Consider the following 19,775-nt stretch of genomic DNA (forward strand, 5'->3'; position numbering starts at 1 on the left):
GGAAGTGACGCTGAAGAGTAATGTGATATATACACATGAGAGACATAAAAAGGCATCTTTCCCAGCCTTAATAATGCTGTGTGTCAAGATAAAACTGTTCTGTGTTCTTCTTTCACCTTGTGAGAATTTCATGAAATCAGGGACTAAAAATAAAATGTTTTTCATTTCATTTCTGAGTAGAAATGGTAATTTTTCGTTCCGTTTCAGCGTTCCACAGCCTGCTTTCCAATTGGTAACTGGTTAGAGCAAAATTAAAGAACAGTTAATAACTTTCTTTTTTAAATTGACAGTGCTCCGTGCTAAGCGTGGGTGATATACCATTTGCAGGTTGTACTACAATCACCTGTTGTTACAGCACTGTGTTGTGGCTTCTTTGCGTTTTCTACTTATTCTGCCATAGCAATGGCAAAAAAATACAGCTTACACTTTTGTCTTGCATCTTGTCGCCCGATTTAATGAATATCCCATGATCTGTTCAACTGGACTAGACGTGGAATCTCTCATTTCTAATCTGGTCTTTTTACGCGGTGGCACTTTTAAACTATTTTCTCCCCGTTCTTCACTTTTAATCCCTATTTGCATTCTTGCTAAAGTAAAGAAAGCAGTTGACCAGATACCTTATTTTTCATCTGACAGTGTGATGGAAAGCATTTGAATTATCTGGCAATGTTTTTAAAATTCAATAAATGACAGTCAATTTTTTTAGTTAAATGTGCAGTATGTAAGATTCAGAAACCCTTGTTATTAATGACACCTGTGGCCGTTAAGTGAACTGCAGCCAGCTACCTGTTGCTCACGCACACACTCCATAGGGAGGCCAGCAAGCACTGACCAAAACAATGACGTAACTACAAAGAGAATGAATGTGATTCACCAACATCATGCTGACAGATGTAGCATAATTAAAATTACACAGTTATGATTGTTTTACTACAAACTTTGAGACTGTATATTATATTTGACTCTCCAGTGCTGGAACAGGGCTAAAACAAAGTGTGGATATAGGTCTGACTATGTGAGACTGTAGTTTGAAGTAATCACTTTTCTTTGCATGATACATTGACTGCATTTATACGATAGCCTATGTCAGCGTTAGCTTGCTAGCCAGCTTTATCAATATCTGTTAGCTAAATTTGATGGATGATGACAGTAGCGGTTTATAAAATAGACTACACATTATAAATATGTTGACACAATTCAGTATTGATGTGATTCCATCACAACTGTCATTTTGATATTTCGATGCGCTATTGTTTTATAATAATAGAATGTATATATTTTCTGTATAACCAAGTTACGTTACAATAATGAATGGAGATTTATCTTGAACATTGTCTAGCATTCATTTCATGTGTTATTGTAGTTTACCTTGCTGAATAATTACAGATTAACATTATGTCAGTTACTGTGAATCAGCATACCTGACTTTTAGTATAAAGAGAAGATCGTTGAAATTATTTGAAAGTTATGAAGCAAGGTAGCTTGCAATTCGTCAGCGTTAGCAGGCAAAATCAAGTTAGCTAAAATTACACAGATCAATCCTTATGGCACTATATTTCACATGCTTTGCAGTTATGTAAGCTTACCTGTCCAATAAGAAGAATGCCAGTTCAGGGTTGATTTTGATCCCCAAAACCGAAGGAAGGTCCCTCCAGGAATCAAATGCCCTGCCCATGTTCACTCTAGTTTTTGCTCGACCACAATCACGTTCCTGCTTAGCCAGACGGGATTCAGTAGATAAATGTTTTTTTTTTTGTTTTTTTTTTTTTTTGCTTACTCAGAATTTGTGTAAGAGTAGGTGTTGTGCTGGGAGCCAGGTTTGCTGGATTCCATCTCTAAGATAACGTTACCTAGTGTTGCAGACTGTTGTCACTGTTGAATAGCAGAAGATAAGCACTGAGGTAAGGTTCTCAGGAGCGCGCATAAACGTCACATCATTTGGATTTTCCTCGCAAAAGCGACCCGCTCCCTTTGCATGAAAATCAGTCTACAGGCTGTGCCTTTAATAGGCAACCTAGGAAGTCAGGGAAGGGCTCATTTTTTTAAGTTGCGTTTCAAGCCGTTCACACATTGGCAAAAAAAAAAAAAAAAAAGGCGAATCTTACAGGAAAATTGTTACATAATGCACCTTTAATGCAGCTTCTATGTAGTAGGTGTTTTATATTTTTCGCAGGTAATTGGAGACGTATTGAATGCAAGTTGTGTAATCCAGCTAAAGAATATCCATATTCTATCTGCATACAAAACGTGTATTAATGCCAGTGTAAAGGGGGGCATAGTTGTCTCTGCATATTAAGCTGCGAGAGGAGGAAATATTTTACATTGCCAAAATTACAATAACTATAAGAGATTCCATGTCACAGTTTATTTCCAGTTCATAAATGTTCTGTTAAAAGAGACTTGATTTTCCTTTGACCTTGATTATTCAGTTCATTCAGATAACATCATAGAGAGAAAACAAAATAATTGGACTGAACAGAAATTAAAAGCGTCAATAGCCGGTTATAATTATAGTGGGTTATGGTTAAGTTAAAGGAATAGTTCACACAAAAATGAAAAATCTGTCATAATTTATACACCTTTATGTTGTTCCAAACCCGTATGACTTTCTTTCCTCTGTATGACAATTATTCCTTTAATGGAACAAGAGAGTTGCAGTGGGATCCTTGAAAGGGGAAAATTATATAATTTCATGCAGTGATATCAATTGACCCTTCGCTAAGCTCTGGTCCCCTTGGTTACCGTTGCTGTCCTGACAAGCTTTGAAGAACTTCCCTTAAAAATAAATAGGATATTGCTGTTACAATTTTTTGGGCAAAATATTCTCATAAATGGATTTGAGGATATTATTACGTGGGCTGGAATGAAGAGTGACATTTTAAAGCATATTTAACTGACGTTTATTTATTTATTTTTTGTAAAAGAAATTGTTAAATTACACAGTTATTTGATTGAAAACTGTGGAGACTGAATCAGAATTGAGGCAAATGATTATCACAGTCACTTGAAAAGAGCCATTTGGTGAACATAACTACTCATAATGTCTCATAACACATCACTGTGATGCTGTAAACTCTTTATTTACTATCACCTTTACTAAGACCTGAATCAATACATAAATTAATTAACGTTAAGTTATTATATTTAATTTACCTTGGAGCAAATGTACTGTAGGTGTCCTTGCTGATGTTATAAATGTTCATTTGGGAATGAGGGCTGACATAAGTACAAGTACAAATACAGCACAACATTTTTAAGATTGTGCAAATGCAAATATAGAAGTCCAGAAAATGTTTGTTGCTGATGTGTGTAAGTTTAGGGATGTTGTTTCTGTTGTTGGGGTGGATTTAATGTGATGAAATCTAATCACTTAATCTGATTGTGGTGTGTATTTGGATTGGCTAATCGTGTCTGACACCTGTCACTCTGACCTACATCATCTCTTCATGTAGCCTATAAAAAGGCAGATATGCAGGAGATTTAGTGTGTCCATTGTTGGCCTCACATCTCAATAGGTAAGAAAGACTTATTTAGACAGTATTTATAGTTGCATTTTAGGTAAACAGACTTTGGTCAGTAGATGGTCATAATTTGATAATTGCTTAATTTTACACCATATTATACAGTATTTATAAACATAGATACATATTACTTCAATGATTTCATTCTATTTTCTCTATCCACACTCCCAAAGTTGGCGGTGACTTGATTGATAAGAAAATCCAAACATGTCAAAAGCTCTTTCCATGCTGTGTTTCATCGTTTTGTTGACTATAGGTAAGGTACCTTTTATATTTTTATGTAAATAACAACTATAATGTTGAAATGTCCTTTGCTAAATGTCCACTGCTGAATTGGAAAAATATACAACTGATATACATCTTGACACAACTGAAGCTTTAGATCACTTAAGTCTCTTGATTTGGACAGAATTTAGTCAACAGGGTACCATTGCCTGTTCATTTGGCTGGAATGAATTTGATGGTCGATGCTTCAAGTATGTTGCTACAGCTATGACCTGGGCAGATGCTGAGGTATGTTTGCACTTCATTTACAATAATTCAAAAGTTTGTTCATTGTAAAAACATTTTATTTTATTTTGTTTTGTCTTCTACAGCCAAGATTCAATGTGTCAAATTAAATACACACCTAGACTATTTCTTTCTTTTTCTTTTTTTCCCTCACTCTCTGTTACTTAATCTTTCCTGTCTCATTCAGGCACATTGTGTATCTGCTGGTGCTAACCTGGTGTCTATACATGATGAAAGGCAATACACATTCATCAAGGAGCTGATCAGAACCTATGACATTGCACAGAAAGATACTTGGATTGGCTTATCTGACCAATACAAGGTATAAAAATATTTATGATTAACTAAAGAAATGCGGTGCTTTCTTTGAATCTGAAAATCCATTTGCAGTTTAAGCCAGTCAAGCAAGAGATTTGTGGTTTTGTCACCAGCCATAAGTTAAATAAAACATCATACATGATCTTGTTTCCTAAACAAAGCTAAATTTGTAAAAACAAATTTGTTGCAGGAGGGTACATGGTTTTGGACAGATGGCTCAAGAGTATCCTACACTATGTGGGCTACTGGTCAACCAGACCATACCAATTGGGTTGGCAGAGGGAGAGAACACTGTGTTGGTACATATTACAGAAGTGAGTTCTGCAGTCTTCCTCTATTTGCCATATTCTAACTAAATGCCACATGTTTCTCTTAGTAAAATGGCTGCATCTTTGTCTTTTTGCAGACAATGCATTGTGGAATGATTTTCTTTGCAGCCACTACCATCCATTCATCTGTGTCATGAGGGACTGCAAATAAAACTGAAAATCTTTCAGTTCACCTCTTTGGGTATAATGGAATCAGAGCTGTATCACAAATTAATGATTTTTTTGGGGGGTTTTTTTGTATTAAGTCAATAGTTATTTACTGTTTTTTATTTGATTACATAATTTGGGATGTCTTATGGTATAAGTTGTTCATTCTCTTATAAAATTAATTAAACTGTAAGGTGCAGTAAAATTACAGTTTCTGTTCACTGCAGCTTAGTGGTGTAAATGCAGCATCATGCAAAAATGTCCTGGTTACTTTCGTAACCTCTGTTCCCTGATGGAGGGAACGAGACGTTGTATCGATGTAGTGACACAAGGGGTCACTCTTGGGAGCCCCAAACACCTCTGATTTTTTTAAAAAAGGCCAATGAGAATTGGTGAGTGGAATTTGCATGCCACTCCCCCGGACATACGGGTATAAAAGGAGCTGGTACGCAACCACTCATTCAGGTTTTGTGCTGAGGAGCCGAGACCAGGTCCCGGCCATTTCAGCATTGTTGCATGAGGGACACAACGTCTCGTTCCCTCCATCAGGGAATGGAGGTTACAAAAGTAACCAGGACGTTCCCTATCTGTCACTCATTCGATGTTGTGTCGATGTAGTGACACTCGGGGTCCCTATACAAAATGCCACAACTCTCTGAATGGTGTTACGTGAACTGGTGGTGTGTGATGGGCAGACCATTGTGTGCCTCATAGCCAGCACACCGGGCCATCACATAACCTCCCCCAACGCTCTTATGAGCGTTGAACGGTCCATCAGGAACAAGTCAACTGCCCAATGATAGGGACAGGCTAGCCCAGCCGAGGCCTCTTTCCCTCTCTTTTCTCCCCAAAAAGAGTGGAATTTGTTAACCGTCTGGGAGCTATAAGTGTCTGTGTCGGGGGGTGACCACTGCCGGTGTTTTGAGTGGAAGACGCAGTTTGCTGACAGGGAAACGATTTTGCGGAAGATATCACATGGGGTCACCTTTGGGGAACCAGCACATGTGGAGCATCTACCTCAGTACAGGGGCTCATTAGCGCACGTACTGGGCCGGCAGCGAGTTTCTCCGCAAACTCAACTGCCAGAGGGCTAATGAGGAAAGTCATCCAGGGATCACAGTCTGTGAACATGACTGGGAGTCAAGAGCACACGTCTTCACCTCAAGGGAGGGGAAAGGCACTAAGCGCAAGTGGTACACCCGGTCAGCTGTCCCTGAACTTACCAGCTCGTGCCTGCCAATACACAGGACGAGATTGGCTCAACCCAGAGATTGTAGAACCTCACAAAGGTGTTTGGTGTTGCCCAGCCCGCTGCTCTGCAGAAGTCTGCCAAAGAAGCACCACTGGCCAGGGCCCAGGAGGCCGCCACACTCCTGGTAGAGTGGGCTCGTTACCCCGCAGGGGGTGGCATGTCCTGAGCCTGATGTGCCATCGCAATGGCCTCAATGATCCAGTGCGCAATCCTCCGTTTGGAGACAGTGCTTCCTTTCCGCTGTCCACCAAAGCAGACAAAGAGCTGCTCGGAGCTTCTAAGGCCCTGTGTGCAATCCAAATAGATGCATAAAGCACGCACTGGACACAGCAATGCCAATGCTGGGTCTGCCTCCTCCTGGGGCAGCACTTGCAGGTTCACCACCTGATCCCTTAAAGGGGTCGTGGGAACCTTGGACACATAACCCGGTCGGGGTCTCAGGATCACGTGAGAGTAACCCGGACCGAACTCCAGGCACGATTCACTAACAGAGAATGCCTGCAGGTCCCCTACCCTTTTGATGGAAGTGAGCACAGTCAGGAGGGCAGTCTTCAAAGAGAGTTCCTTATGCTCAGCTGACTCCAAGGGCTCAAAGGGAGTTCTCTGTAGACACCAAAGGACTACAGCAAAGTCCCACAAGGGGACGAGGCACAGTCTGGAGGGATTCAACCTCCTAGCACCTCTCAGGAACCTGATCATCAAGTTGTCAAGCCGGGACCGGGCAGTAAAAGGTGCCTCCCACGATTTGTCAGCTGCTCATGCACTTCCAGGAATAAAGGAATAGGGGCGGGGCATGGCCGTGGGTGGCACCCTGAGCCCAGGAACCAATTGTCGAGCCGCAAGGGTTCAGGGGAGAGAGGAGGGTTCTGGGACTGGGCGATCATTCCCGAAGGAGGAAACCCAGTCGAAGCCTCTGCGTCCGACTGGACGAGCCCACTCTCCAATGCTGTGCTCGATAACTCGTCTTCTTCCCTGGCTCCGAACAAGAGGTCGAACTTGCCCTGAGACGAGCTGGCGATCTCGTCCGGAGGTGGTCCCATTGATGTCCCCAAATCGCCCCCAGTGCTAACCGGCACAGTCTCATACCTGTAGGTAGAAGGACGGAGGCGGGGAGTCGCTGGGGTGGCTTGCTTTCTTACGAATGCAAGCCACGACCACAACGTTGCCATGGTCATGTTCTCGCAATGAGGACAAGACCCAACCACAAACGATGTCTCCGTGTGGGCAGCGCCCAGACACATAAGACAGCGATCATGGCCATCAGAAGTGGAGAGATAACAACCGCAACCAGGAATAACACACAAACGGAAAGTCATCTTTAAAAAGACGTTCCGTGTGTGCCTTTCTTTTAGAAAGAAAATATACTCTTTTAGAATATACTCTTTTTGTTGTTCTGCCGAAGTGCCCAGGGGCATTCTCTGCACTCCACAGGGGGAGAAGCCGTTGAAATGCGCCGTAGAATCCAACAGATGAGGTGAATGAACTTCACAGATGAATTCAGCTTCAATGAATAGAACCGCCCGGCTCCGAAGAGAAAATCTGAATGAGTGGTTGCATACCAGCTCCTTTTATACCCGTATGTCCGGGGGAGTGGCATGCAAATTCCACTCGCCAATTCTCATTGGCCTTATTTGAAAAAAGCAGAGGTGTTTGGGGCTCCCAAGAGTTACCCCTAGTGTCACTACATCGACACAACGTCAAGTGAGTGACAGATAGGGAACAGAAGTTCTCAGTTACTGATGCCACTGTAAAAATGCACTATTTGCAGTCAGTCATGATTAATTTAGCTAGTCAAAGCATCCAATTACAAGGGGTTATCCAGATAAATTAAGTAATATTGGCTAGTCATATGATCTCAACCTTTGTGGCGCTCATGAACAGCACAATATGTACAACAAAGCAAACTTTTCTCATTACCAAACAATTATACAAATGTTGTGTTAATGATAATGTGCTTTGCAGTAATGAGGTGACCCAACACAAAAACACTAACAATATGAACACAACAAATGAGCAAGAATTATTGCTTAATCTTACAGAGGAATGTAAACACTAATAAAGTTCAGTCATACCAACTCTTGGAAGGATTTAGCATGAATGTGGGTATGACATATCGACAGTATATTGGTCTAGGCAGACTAGATCTGCTACGCTGCTGCTGCTGCTACTGCTGCAGGGAAAGTATGAAGACTTGCTACTGCTAGAAAAACACATACATACAGAGTTAGCATGTGGACATGCTGCTGCTGCTGCACAATGAGACAAAACGCAAGACATGCTACATCGAGCATATGTTACATGCAGCTGCAACATAGACATAAACAATCCCTGTGTAGCAGAAACAGGCAGGTGGATGCTGGAGTGGAATATAGTTTCAGATAAAACTCTCAGCATGCTGCAGAGAAACCAGCTTAGCTGCAAAATTGAGCCATTTAAATAAAACACAAGGAGCAAGACGCAAGATGATTGGCTACCTGATAACAAGTCAGAGAACCAATCAGTTTACGCCATGCGAGCCGAATGACTCAACGTCATGTGCGTGAGCCGATTGGCTAACAGATAACAAGTCAAAGAAATGATCAGCTTGCACCACATAGAGTTGCATGGCTGAACTTTGGTGATTTGAAAAATGGATCATTAAATCAATTTTTGTTTTACAAATTTAGCATCCATTGCGGTGATGAGAATAGAAAGTGTCTGAAACAGATTATTTTGACACAACTACAACATTTTTAGTGTCCAGGTATCTATGTTTGAACCTCCACTCCTGCTGATGCATCATAGCAGAATAAGTCTTTACTTCACAATATTTGTGTTTTGAAAAGCCAGACAAAATGTGTTGCAATACAGAGAATTATTTTTTATTTTTATTTTTTTTATTTTTTATTTCTATTCAGATAGTGATGTTTGGAACATCAAATAAATTATTTTTATTTACTATTGGGTCTTGGGTAGCCTACAACTCACGTTATTGTTTTATTTATTGTTTTATTTATTTTTAGGGGTTCTTGTAGCCAGTGGCGTATCCAGAACATTTTTACTGGGGTGGCCAAGATGGGGCACATACCTAGTGTGGGGCGGCGATACCAGGAGAACCTTTATGAATGGCACATGATCAAAATGTGTAAATATCGCATTGCTTTGCTTCAACATCTACACATGTAGAATAAATGAATTCTTAAAATCATGTTAGCATTCACTGAATTGTTTGTATTCAATATCAGACTGTTGTTTTGACATTTGACAGTTTTCTATTCCTGTTCTATTTCAACCTATTACAGTTTCTGGGAATCTCTGGTTATTTTAACATAACATCCATTTTTAAATCAGTAATTGTTTAGGAAAAGTCAGTTACACATTTTTAAGAGCTATTCTAATTGTAGAGAATTAATCTGCGTATAACATCAGGTATAGTGTATAATCATAAAAAGATACAAGTACAGGTGATAACTGATTGAGGCGCAATTCAATCAATCATTCAATCAATTATTCATTCATTTATTAGCTATAACTGCACTGTCCAGCAGAAATATTGTTAAATTGGGTACAAATCAGTGTGTGAAATTGGCTACGAGGGCTTATAGGTGTCTGTCTGGAAACCCCAAAATTGCAGATTGAGCTCTGAATACAATAAAAAACAAAACTCTATTTACAGTGTCTACTCAGGTTTATTTTCCACATGTTCTGATAGCTTCAATTACTTTGAATATTACCAAATAAAATAGTTAGTCAAATCATTTGCAGCATTTAAGTGCAATTTGCCCTGCCTCTGCATATTTAAAATATCAGATAAGGTATAAAAACTTTGAAGATTTTATTGGCCTGACTGACCAATAATACACATAAAGAGCTCATAAATAACTCATGTAAAGATTTAAAGTAAAGTCACAGCACAAACCCTTCCATTTCACACACAGGTTAGCCATATATATAACTTTAGCTATTGAACATATACATCTGTAAAACGCTTTACACACCTCCGTCATTAAATCAGAAAACATGGCAGAAATAATATAAAGATAACAGGCTGAATGTGGTGTAGGGTCTAGCTTACTCTTTAACCTAGCTACTGTAACAATGAAAACATGTTTTCACATTCACATGGAAATTCGGGATAAATTAAACGATAAATTAGATGAACATACCTCTCAAATAACAGCTTTCTTTTTGACCACAAATCGATGTCAACTCATTGGAAGTTGGAGGTAGACGCTAGCTCGTGTCAGCTTTGTGCTTCTGACCGACCGTTATACTCCAGACCTGGCTCCCGCTGCTGTGACCTGTGGCACCTGCCTGGCCACCCGCGGCCTGCCCCTCCCCCCATTGATCAAAGATCAGCTCACACAGCTTCAGTTCCACCACTACTATAATGGTCAGAAATATAAAACTGACCCTGGGTCAGTGTGGCTCTAAATCAACAAATGACCTGAGATGTCATATTTGATTGACAGGTGTTTCTGTTGGTTCTTCGTTCTTGTGTTGATGAACATGATAAACTACCAATCAGTTCTGGGGTGGCCACAGGGTGGCCAATGAGATTTCAGGGGTGGCCCAGGCCACCACAGGCCACCCCCTAAAATTGCCACTGCTTGTAGCTCAACTGGTAGATCATGGTGCTAGCAATGCCAAGATCATGGGTTTGATTCCCAAGCAATACACAAACTGATAAAATGTATACATTGAATGGACTGTAAATCACTTTGGATAAAAGCACCTGCCAAATGCATGAGCTTAAATGTAAAATTTGTTTATACTGCATTTAACAGTCCTAATTTTGAAGCTGGATGCATTATGGTAATGAGAAGTTAACCAGGAAATTCTTTAAAAATCTAAAATAAAACAAGATATTCTTTGTAATCTTTATGTCAGAGCACATGTATATCTATTGTGTTCAATTTTGAGGATAGAATTTCATATTGATGTTTATATAGAAATCCTCACTGTCACGGTTCAAGCTCAGTTTCATTAAAATTATCCATGCTGGTCATATAATCTCAACATGGTGAAGCTTATGAACAGCACTTTAAAGGCTAGGGAACCATTTGGGGCTGACGCAATCATGATGATTGAGAAAGGTTTAAGAGCAGATTTTTTTTTTGGTGTAGCCAAGATATTTTGAAACAACACAAGATAACTGAAAGTACAGTGGGAAATGTTTTGCAATTATAGATAATGATTTGTTATTCATAAAATAAGGAAGTAACGCTGAGGAGTAATGTGAGATATGGAAAGGCATCTTTATCCCAGCCTCAATAATGCTGTGTGTCAAGATAACTGTTCTGTGTTCTTCCCTTACCTTGTGAGAAATCCATGACATCATCAGAGAAAAGGTTTAAATATTTGTCTCATTGGAATTGTAAGTATCCCTTGTAAGTATCCCTTTTTTTCATCGGACTGTGAAGAAAACTGAAAGACCAATGAGATGTGAGCTTTTTGTAATTTTTCCAGAGTTGCTGCTGCACAATCCAGTGCATTGATGGCACTAATCAACTACTAAAACATTGGCATAGGACGTGCAGATGCTTACGAGTTTACACATCCCCAAAATTATATAGCTCCTGAAGACTAAATAGTTGCAGTTCATGAACCTTTTGGACTACAAACATAAATCTGACTATTATAAATAAAATGTAAAAAAAAAATAAAAAAAAACATATAGGCTATTCCTGTGCTTTTTTACTCTTCTCATGCACAAAACACTGAATTCAATGCAAATACAGCAATAAAAACCCTAATAAGTTGACTTTACCCAATTAATTGAGTAAACATGTTCCCTCAATTGAATTGCGTAACGGCATCTCCAAAACACGTGCAATTAAGTTCACTTAACTTGGTGTTCATACAGAATAAACTTAACTACATGTAGATGCAAGTAGACTTCAGATTTGCTGTAAATTGTTGTTTGTACTATTTTTCATTTTTTATTGAATAGACTCAAATTAAGATCATGCAATAACACAGCTCAAAGAAAGAAGATTATAACTGATTCTAGGTCAATCAATAAATAAACTTATTTCTCCACAGAAATATATATATACATGTACTGCACTTGCACATGCACAAGGAGAACTGATATAAGGTTAACACTGACCAAAGGGGACACAGATCACAATGTTGACATTACACAAAATAACTATTTGCAACAATACAACATAAATAATTCTACAAAAAAGCTAAAACCTCTATAAATTCTTAATAACAACTATTTAAAAGCCAAGTTCCTTTTGACCAAGGAAACATATTTAAATAACTAAAGCACAAGGGATTATGGGTATTTCTCATAGCCTCAATTTTGTACTCAAACGTTTGAGTTATTAACACTTAAGTTTATGGATTAAAAAAAAAAAAAAAAGATAAATAAAAGAACACTGATATTTGAGTTACGAGCCCAAAACTTGACATTTCATGTAATGTTTAATTAAGATAACTTGATTTTTTCCATTAATGACAACATTAGGGTTTACAGTGAATATGCAGTAAATAAATCATATGGAAGCTGTAAACCTCATTTTTTTTAATATACCTGGTGTTTTCTCTTAATGTACATTATTTACTATGTATTTCAGTGTACCTGTTATTTTATCCTGCCATTTTTTTGTATTTTTTTTTTTTTTTTTTGGGGGGAATTATTCCACTTTTTCTCCCAATTTGGAATGCCCAATTCCCAATGTGCTTTTAAGTCCTTGTGGTCATGTAGTGATTTGCCTCAGTCTGGGTGGTGGAGGATGAATCCCAGTTGCCTCTGCGTCTGAGACCATAAACCTGTGCATCTTATCATGTGGCTTGTTGAGCGTAGTCATACGAGACATAGCACGTGTGGAGGCTTCACGCCACCCACCGCGGCAACCACGCCCAACTCACCATGCGCCCCACTGAGAACGAACCACATTATAGCGACCATGAGGAGTCTACCCCATGTGACTCTACCCTCCCTAGCAACCGGGCCAATTTGGTTGCTTAGGAGACATGGCTGGAGTCGCTCAGCACGCCCTGGGATAGCGAGCTAGCAAACTCCAGGGGTGGTAGCCAGCGTATTTTACCACTGAGCTACCACCCCTGGCATGAGGTTTGGCAATTTGCTAAGCTCGTAGTAAAATCTCACATAAAAAGCAATATTTTACCGAGAGTGTAGCCAAACATATTGCCAAATCTCACTGCTTTTTTTAATGCCAAGATAACACAAGTATTCCTGTAATGGTGCTCTTTTGCTCGTCATGCACAAGAAACCCTGAATTAAATAAGACAGTGAACCCGTGTTTACTCTTGTATAATTTTTTTAATGTTTTGACCCATTATATGTTATACTATACCTGTTTTTACTTAATGTAATTATTCCACATGTATTTTTTTATACATATATACTCGTAGTAAAATACATGTGTATAAATATAAAGACATGCTCTGTACTCATCTCACTCACAGATTCGTATTCCTTAAAATGCATAAAAAATATAAAAAGAGCACAATGAAACAGCAGGTAAATAAATGCCTTAGCGTTAAATAGGCCTATTTTAATCCAATGCACTGAGAGCCGAATGCTGAAAAATCTGTGCAGTTACCCAGAATAAATATGTTTTTTGAACAACTGTATAGGGGTTAAATATTTTTTCATTTCGTTTAGTTTTCTCTGTGAACAGACCTTTCGTCTGCAGTTCATCTTGCAAATTCTTCTCGGATTTGGTGTGAATAGGCCTTTAGCCTACATTCACCCATCAAAGCAGTCTCTGATTGGTGGAGAAAGCTGGAGGCGGAGTCAGTACTCAGCATGCCAGACAGCGGCTGTAAGAGCTAGAGGATATCACCACCTGCCAAGTGTTGGAAGCGTGCTGGAGATTGTGTGCCTTACTCACTGAATCCTGCATGTTGCTTTTTTCACTCAGAGTCAGCGCTTCAACATTCAGTCTGTTCTCATTCTCTCCTATGCTCTCTCTTTTTTTTTTTTTTCTGTCTGCATTTATTTTCTTAAATTTTTGTGCTAGGGGGGCTCTCGCAGCCTGCCCATTTTTTGACTTCTGCTGCTTTGGAAAAAGTGTTACTGAGGTGAGGGATTAATGGATGCTTGTACCTGCAAATACACTTTGATCTTCATGCTGAAAGATGTGTAATATGACACTGCCTGACTGATGAATTCAGCAGGAGATGCAGGTCTGAGTTAGATAGAGATCAAAACATCAACTACGGATATTTTTGGAAATGAACACCTCACATCATCATGGACTGCATCATTCTTACCGGAATCACAGCCAAGGAGCTTTTCCGGTGGGGAAGGCTGCTCAGGGTGAGAGGGGATCAACTTCTGGATGCTATGAGCAGCTTCTCATCTCCACAGAGGTGTTCCTTACACTTGGGCTTGTCAGTCTCCTGGAGAACATTCTGGTGATTGCTGCAATCATCAAGAACAAGAACCTTCATTCCCCCATGTACTTCTTCATCTGCAGCCTGGCTGTAGCAGACTTGTTGGTCAGTGTCTCTAATGCTTCTGAGACAGTGGTCATGGCACTTATCACGGGGGGCAACCTGACCAATCGTGAGAGCATCATCAAGAACATGGACAACATTTTTGATTCAATGATCTGCAGCTCACTGTTAGCCTCCATTTGGAGTTTGTTAGCCATTGCAGTGGACCGTTACATCACAATCTTCTACGCTTTGAGGTACCACAACATCATGACCCAGCGGCGGGCCGGCATCATAATTACCTGCATCTGGACTTTCTGCACGGTCTCTGGTGTGCTCTTTATTGTGTACTCAGAGAGCACCACTGTTCTGATCTGCCTTATTAGTATGTTCTTTACCATGTTGGCTCTCATGGCTTCACTCTACGTCCACATGTTTCTCCTCGCCCGACTGCATATGAAGCGCATTGCCGCCCTTCCTGGTAATGGCCCTATATGGCAGGCAGCGAATATGAAGGGTGCCATCACTATTACCATACTGCTGGGGGTTTTTGTGGTTTGCTGGGCTCCGTTCTTCTTGCACCTCATCCTCATGATCTCCTGCCCAAGAAACCCCTACTGTGTCTGCTTCATGTCCCACTTCAACATGTATCTAATTCTCATTATGTGCAACTCAGTCATTGACCCTCTCATCTATGCCTTCAGGAGTCAAGAAATGAGGAAGACCTTTAAGGAAATCTGCTGCTGCTGGTATGGACTGACCTCTCTCTGTGTGTAAGCTTGTACACTCTGTTAGTAGTGTAAGGTTTTTGGTCCCTTTTTAAATTAGGTGTCTTTAACTTCTACATTACTTAAGTAATTGCATAAAAAATATTAAGCATTTGATTTTTGACTTGATTTATTGTGTACATATGTTTTGTTAATCTGATTTCCAGATTATATTTATATTAAGTACAGTACATGCATCTGTAATTACACTAATGACAATAGCCTAATGCCTAATCCTAACCCCTGAACCTACCCTTAACCTGTACCCCTACCTCGGTAGTAGCAAATGCAAATTTTACGTGAGTTTTGCCACACAACACGTATGTAGGCTACACTACAAGTAACACTGTATCAAATGCTTATTTTTTTATGTAAAAAGTAGTTAAAGACTAAAGATTAAAGACTAAAAATATAAAGTGCGACAAGTGTTTTATTGTTGTTAAGGCACTAAACGCTAATTGTGAAATGTTGGTATGCCTTGCAAGACAGTGCTTAGCAACCATTGCTGGATGATGCTGAGAATGTAGATCTGATTGTAGGGCAGTGGTCTGTTGTGCGGTTATACTGTGCACATAATTTGATACCAAATGCAACCACCACATAAATGTGATACTATGCTTGTGCTGACCATAAAAATGAAACCCTGAAATAGGTGCACATACTGCAATGAGCTCATGTTAATGATTCAGTAAGTGTCAGTATTTTTTTCATTCATAGACATTACAGTGTCTATTTATGTATACCAGTCACATTAATTTTTGTCTGCTGAATATGATATATTCAAAATGTGATGAGGCATCAATACTTAAAAGCTTTTTATAAAAGAAGATTCAAGAGGCTGTGTGTGGTTGTGATTCAATGATTCAAGCACCTGTATTATATTTGGCAACTGTTGTTTTTTATGCAATTCTCTAGCTTGATGACCATTGTTGCTTGATAAACATACAGAGTGTTTAGTAAATTCATGCTTATTTTTATATTTTATAAGTTGAGATAAATCTATTTTTAATTGTTGAAATACCATTTCATTGTGACAATAAAAAAACCTGTGCCTCAAAATATTTTCTTGTGGAACTGCTAAAATTATGGCATTAGTGGGGACTTCACATATTCCACTTCAGCTTTTGCCTTTGTTTACTTTAGATTCTGTCCAGTTCTGTTGTCCTTTAATTCAGCTTCAGCATCATGGAGCTCAAAAGGTAAATTTGTCTACTCCACATCATCCAGGAGATTGCCTTTCAAGCCTTAAAGTTTACCATTGTCCTGAACAGCCAGTCATCTACTGGTGCAATTATAAGGAGGGATTTCTATTAATTTGCTTCTATCGAATTGCTGTCTCCTAAACTTAAGTGATTTATGCATAGATTTCCCTCTGTAAAATCTTAGGACAGGTTCACACAGTCAATATTTGGGACTGACAGCTGTGTTTACTTACGCTTGTGAGTCTCGAAATTTCCTGTTCATATAGCAGCTTATAGTAGCATCTCGAAGAGTCTGTCTGTATTCACCTTATGCGCAAGAGAAACTAAAGCGCAGCCATCTTGAAAATTTTGTTTTCAGTCTAGCGGTTGCTATATAGATAATATCTTTGGTATTGATATCAAAGTGTTATAAACTAGTGAAGTGGATTTACAGGTTATAGAGTTGTCAAAAGCTATAATGAGTATTTTAAAGTGTTCAGGGGATGTCATAACAACTGGAAGCAGAGCGGGGAGAATTTAAAACAAGAGTACTTAATTCATAAATTCACATGGTCCTACCTTTATGCTGTGGACGTACTGGTACTGATATGCCTCTGTGCTCATGAAACTCCAAGAGAAAACACAAAGTCATTCAAAATATCTCTGCACGACACCCCTGACCATCTTCTCATGTCATTCACACACTGCGTTATAGTTAAATCAGCAGATTTTTTTGAGTGTTAAAGTGGGATTGGGGAAGGGGTGCTGCTATATTCACACACACACACACACACACACACACCAAGATTATCATCGTAAACTAAAACAAAAACTAAAACTAAATGTAAATATACTTATGAAAGTGTATGTTTTTTTAAATATTCCATTTACAACAATTTTTTATCACATTTAATCCTCTTAAAAATGTAGGTTGTCAAATTAATTTTAAAAAGTACAATTGTAATTTTCTTTAATGTTATGAACTTGCATTTTAAATAATACGAGCTATCACAGTTTGAAATTTCCTGTCAGCTACACATTTTAACACAAATTATTAACAAGTAAAAATGAAAAACCTAAAAATGAAGCAGAATTACACATATAAGAATAAAATGCTAGTATCATGAAAAAGTGTTGTGTGTCATATAACTGTCCAAAGGTAATCTGCCAGGCCCAATTAACTTCCGTGAGTGTCGGAAAAATTAACATTTACAATGACAGAAAAAACACCTCACGAGCATTTCCATGTAGTAAAGGGGTGGTGTAGACACACCATCAACTCTTGGAAAAAAAAAAAAAAACTTTCTGTCTTTAATATGTATTTAAATATTTAAAAACTTTAATATGTCTTTCTAACATATTAATCACAGATTATCCATTTTGATCGACTCTTCTCAGTAGCTTCAAGACAAATAAGAAGATGACAAAATTCGGAAGAGCGGAGCGCGGAAAAGGCGTGGGGCTGAATAAGGTGAATAAACGAACAACAGAAGTCATGCCTGTATTCTAACAGCTGTAACCATAGAAAATATCAAAGAATGCGGCATCAATACCAACGGCAAGTCTTATCACAATTGATGCCACGTTATTAAATAAACAAGTCTAACTGAGGTGCAAGTTCACACGTCAAATCATAATTAAATGACAGCGGCTTTGAATGATTTTTAAACAAGTGTAGAGCAGTATTTGAGTCGCGCTGCTCACCCCCAGACCATAAAATTGATGAGCGATGGGACTCCTTTGATAAGAGTCAGCATCTAGATCTTCGGATACATGCAACTCATATCTCCGTGTCCGTGAGTTAAGGAAACCCCTCATGATTAACACGATACATGCACGTGTACAGTGCAGCATGGCTCTCACATCATATGATGTGACTGACAACTAGTTGTCCTATATGGTTCTGTTCACACAGCACAAGTTCTGAAAATTTTGTGTCAGTTCGGTTATAGAATGTAATTGTCACTCTCATAAATAACCGTATTCAGTCATCAAATAGGCCATGTTCCCACAGCAGCAAAATACGGTTGTCAGTCCTCTGTTCGAGTGCCTAATACAGTTATGTTCACACTCAGGTCGGTTATTTACAACCACATTCTATAACCAAACTGACAACCGCACTTTCGGTAAACCTGTGCTGTGTGAACGGAACCGTACTGGACAGCTAGTTCTCACTCACATCATATAATGTGAAAGCCACACTGCACTGTATATCTGCGTGACTCTTGTTAATCATGTGGGGTTTCGTTAACACAGAGGGAGATATGAGCTGTGTGCAATCCGAAGATCCAACCGCTGAATTTCACCGAAGCTGCTCGCCATTGTGACCCACGTGACAAATGCTGCACTCTGCACTCGGTTAAAAAGTATTTGTGGAGGTGCTCGAGCGCAGAAAAAATCAGCCAGAACTGTAAGACAAAATACACGGTAAAAATACTTTCTCTGAATAAAGCCTAAATACTCTTATGCAGTGTCGCTTCTTAAACAAGATAAAGTAAATGTATCTTGTTTTAAGGATTTAAAAAAAAAAAAAAAAAAAAAAAAAAAACAACAATTCAAAAATTCTAATCAAGAGTAAGATTTTTGCCCTTATATCACAGGTCTTACTAGAGAAAAAAACAATTATGATCTAACATGGATTTTCTTGAATATATATATATATATATATATATATATATATGAAAAACAGCTAGAAATAGGATTTTTAGCTAAGCATAAAGGTAAATGTTCACATGACAATTTGCACAAGGTTTATTTCTATTTCTGCCAATCCAAACATACTTCAAACATACTTCTCTGTCTGCACGCATTAATGTAACAGATCTTAAGAAAGTGTTTCACCGCTGTTCAAATGCTCTTTGGATTGCATCATTTATATGGATCAATGTTTTCCAACTGAATAGACTAAATATTAAATGAAACAAATGACAATAAAATGCAAAAAAATCTCTTCAGTAATCAAAATTATTTTTGAATGTAACTATTCTGATTACCAACAATTTTAATTGTAACTGTAGTGGAATACAGTTACTAATATTTTGTATTTTAAATACATAATCCTGTTACGTGTATTCCGTTACTCCCCAACCCTGTCCGCTGCTGTGTAAATGTGGCCTTATATGTCCTTGTCATGTGTGTTCTGTTGATTCATGTCTTTTATTTTGAAATGTTTAGTTCCTGTTTCCCTTGTCATGTGATTCCTGTTTTCCCTCCATGTTCATGTGTCATGTTTTCATTAGTTTATTGTTTAATTAGCTTGTTATGAGTTCTGTTTGTTCATTGGTTTATGTTCTCCCATGTCTTGTATTTAAGCCCTCATGTTTGCATTGTCTAGTTGTCTAGTATTGAATGTG

General features: G+C 38.7%; 2 protein-coding genes across 2 annotated transcripts; both read left to right on the top strand.

The window, feature by feature from the left end:
- The first annotated feature begins 3,446 nt into the window (after window positions 1-3,446).
- LOC127442379 (galactose-specific lectin nattectin-like) lies at window positions 3,447-9,264 on the top strand. The gene is made up of 7 exons (XM_051700366.1): window positions 3,447-3,515; window positions 3,695-3,777; window positions 3,931-4,034; window positions 4,219-4,353; window positions 4,540-4,663; window positions 4,756-4,859; window positions 9,080-9,264. Exons 2-6 carry the CDS (start codon window positions 3,729-3,731, stop codon window positions 4,827-4,829), a joined length of 486 nt encoding a protein of 161 aa, XP_051556326.1. The 5' UTR covers window positions 3,447-3,515; window positions 3,695-3,728; the 3' UTR covers window positions 4,830-4,859; window positions 9,080-9,264.
- Window positions 9,265-13,990: 4,726 nt separating this feature from the next.
- Window positions 13,991-16,270, top strand: LOC127442374 (melanocortin receptor 4). The gene has a single exon (XM_051700358.1). It carries the CDS (start codon window positions 14,271-14,273, stop codon window positions 15,249-15,251), a length of 981 nt encoding a protein of 326 aa, XP_051556318.1. The 5' UTR covers window positions 13,991-14,270; the 3' UTR covers window positions 15,252-16,270.
- Window positions 16,271-19,775: the final 3,505 nt, after the last annotated feature.

The sequence above is a fragment of the Myxocyprinus asiaticus genome, chromosome 6, assembly GCF_019703515.2.
Source record: "Myxocyprinus asiaticus isolate MX2 ecotype Aquarium Trade chromosome 6, UBuf_Myxa_2, whole genome shotgun sequence".
NCBI lineage: Eukaryota > Metazoa > Chordata > Actinopteri > Cypriniformes > Catostomidae > Myxocyprinus > Myxocyprinus asiaticus.